Genomic DNA, 1,919 nt, shown 5'->3' with positions numbered 1-1,919 from the left:
CCCACGCCCCGCGCCCCGCGCCCCCTGCATTCCCACGACCAAGACACAAAACCGGCCACCCACCTCCTCCGTGCGGTTTAAAACATGTTCCCGGCGTCGCGGCGGCGAACACATTTGGCAGGGAATGACCCCGTGACTAATGAAGAATGCGAACGCGAGTGTGGAGTCATTCATAAGCCGGCCGGGCGATATAGCGATGGGAGGCAATAAGGTCTTTACAAGCGGCCCGGCGGCCGGGCGAAAGTTTCATTGAGATGAAGGTGAGCGCAGGCGGAAGGGGCGGGAGGGGGAGGGGGGAAATGGAAAAAAATAACGAAAGACGCCGCCGCGGTGGTGGCAACACCTACCTGGAGAATGCGCTCTTCGGGCAGTTCCAGCGGTCCCACTTGAACTGCTCCTGACAGTGGTCCAGGGCGAGCTGCGCCCCGGCCGCGAGGTGCTCGTTCAGGGCCGACGTCGCCCACGAGTTCTCGCCGCTGAACATGCTGTTGATGTTGGAGGACCTGCGGACACAAAGGTGCAAAGACGACGCCGTTGAAACACAGGGTAAAGCTTCGGAGATAAATTTGTCATCGGCTACTCCGACACTTCTGTCCCAATGAGAGGAAATGGCCGGACGGAGCGGTAAAGGGGGGGGGGTGCTGGCCTAGGAGCAGGCGGTAGCGGCGGCAGAGGGAGGATTAGGAGGGATTACATATCGCCGGAGAGCGAGAGCGACCGGAGCGGAGACACATTACCGCGGTGAACTAAGCCGGGGCCGCGGCCGCCCCCCTCGAGTAGAGCGGCGCGGTGGCGCGGCGCGGGGCCGGCCGGCGGCGGGGGCCCTCGCCACCCGCAGAGCGCATTCATAATGACTGATGCTTGTCGAAGGGTGGTTGGAATAGACCAGAAGATTTAGCCGGACGCAAAAGAAGAATTGTGACCGGCTCCCGTAGAGAAAAGTAGTGCGATGCCTAGCTTTGTTTTACGCTTGAATAGGTAATTGTGCTCGGTACAGTGATAATTGACAACGTGACGATGTCGCGGCAATTTTCATCACAGGGAAGTTCACACGTTTCGTGCTGCTTTTCATCACATCATTTCGCAGTAAATTTCGCTGAAACCTCCCTAACGTCTTGCGACGATCGGGGCGACCGTGTGATACTGCACTGTTCTAAAAACCCTTCGCGTACTTGAATCTCATCGACTGCACATATTGACGTTATCAAAAAGATAAACGAAAAAGAAAAATCACAATGGATGGGGAGGTTCTCGCAGATCAGACAGAAGTGCCAACTCGGGCTCAAAAATATTGTCACACAGACAGACAGACAGACAGACAGACAGACAGACAGACAGACAGACACTCGTACTCACCAGAAACTGGCCGTTGTGGCAGACTCGGCAGGCGAGCCGTGCGAGGGGACGGGGACGGTCCACGTCAACACGAGCACCACTAGGGCCAACTCCATCCCGGTCACCAACATTACGGCGCACACTCGACCGCACTAATGTGACCCGGACCGGCGGGGTCCAGGTAAGTGTCCAAGAGCTCACACGCACGCTGGCACTAGCCAAGACAAACACGGGAACCACACTCGAACACGCACAAACACACACTCGCGCACGCAGGCACGCACGCACGCAGGCACTCCGGGGGCCGGGCTCGGTTCGCACTTTGACAGGTGGGCACAGGCACTGCAGCAGGGCTGGCGCGGGCAGACAGCGCCGGACGGGGCAGCGGGCCGGACCGAGCGGAGAGCAGCTCTCGGCACGTTCGCCCTCGACGAGGAGCTAACCACGAATGAAGAGGAGAGGAGAGAAGGACATCTCAATGATGGTCCGCTCCGGCTGGGCAAAGGCGCCTGGAGGGCTGCCTGCCTGGGGTGGCTCCCCCCACCCCATACCCCCTCCTCCTCCTCGTCCTGGCAGGCGGGGGA

The 1,919-nt window shown here is 59.7% G+C and overlaps 1 protein-coding gene across 2 annotated transcripts in view; it reads right to left on the bottom strand.

The window, feature by feature from the left end:
• The window catches only part of LOC113210979 (protein Wnt-8b-like), a 9,926-nt gene extending 8,084 nt beyond the window's left edge, over positions 1-1,842 (bottom strand). Inside the window, exons 1-2 of one of the 2 annotated variants that reach the window (XM_052264877.1) lie at positions 1,357-1,842; positions 348-503 (exon numbers count right to left, since the gene is read on the bottom strand). In XM_052264877.1, coding sequence (XP_052120837.1) covers positions 348-503; positions 1,357-1,466 — 266 coding nt within the window. In that variant the 5' untranslated portion in view covers positions 1,467-1,842. The remainder of the gene's footprint in view (positions 1-347; positions 504-1,356) is intronic. The other variant, XM_052264878.1, reaches the window with a different exon arrangement.
• Positions 1,843-1,919: the final 77 nt, after the last annotated feature.

This window comes from Frankliniella occidentalis, unplaced genomic scaffold (assembly GCF_000697945.3).
Source record: "Frankliniella occidentalis isolate FOCC.00 unplaced genomic scaffold, Focc_3.1 Scaffold22, whole genome shotgun sequence".
Lineage (NCBI taxonomy): Eukaryota > Metazoa > Arthropoda > Insecta > Thysanoptera > Thripidae > Frankliniella > Frankliniella occidentalis.
The sequence above is the reverse complement of the archived record's forward strand: the minus strand, read 5'-3'. Positions and strand labels throughout refer to the sequence as shown.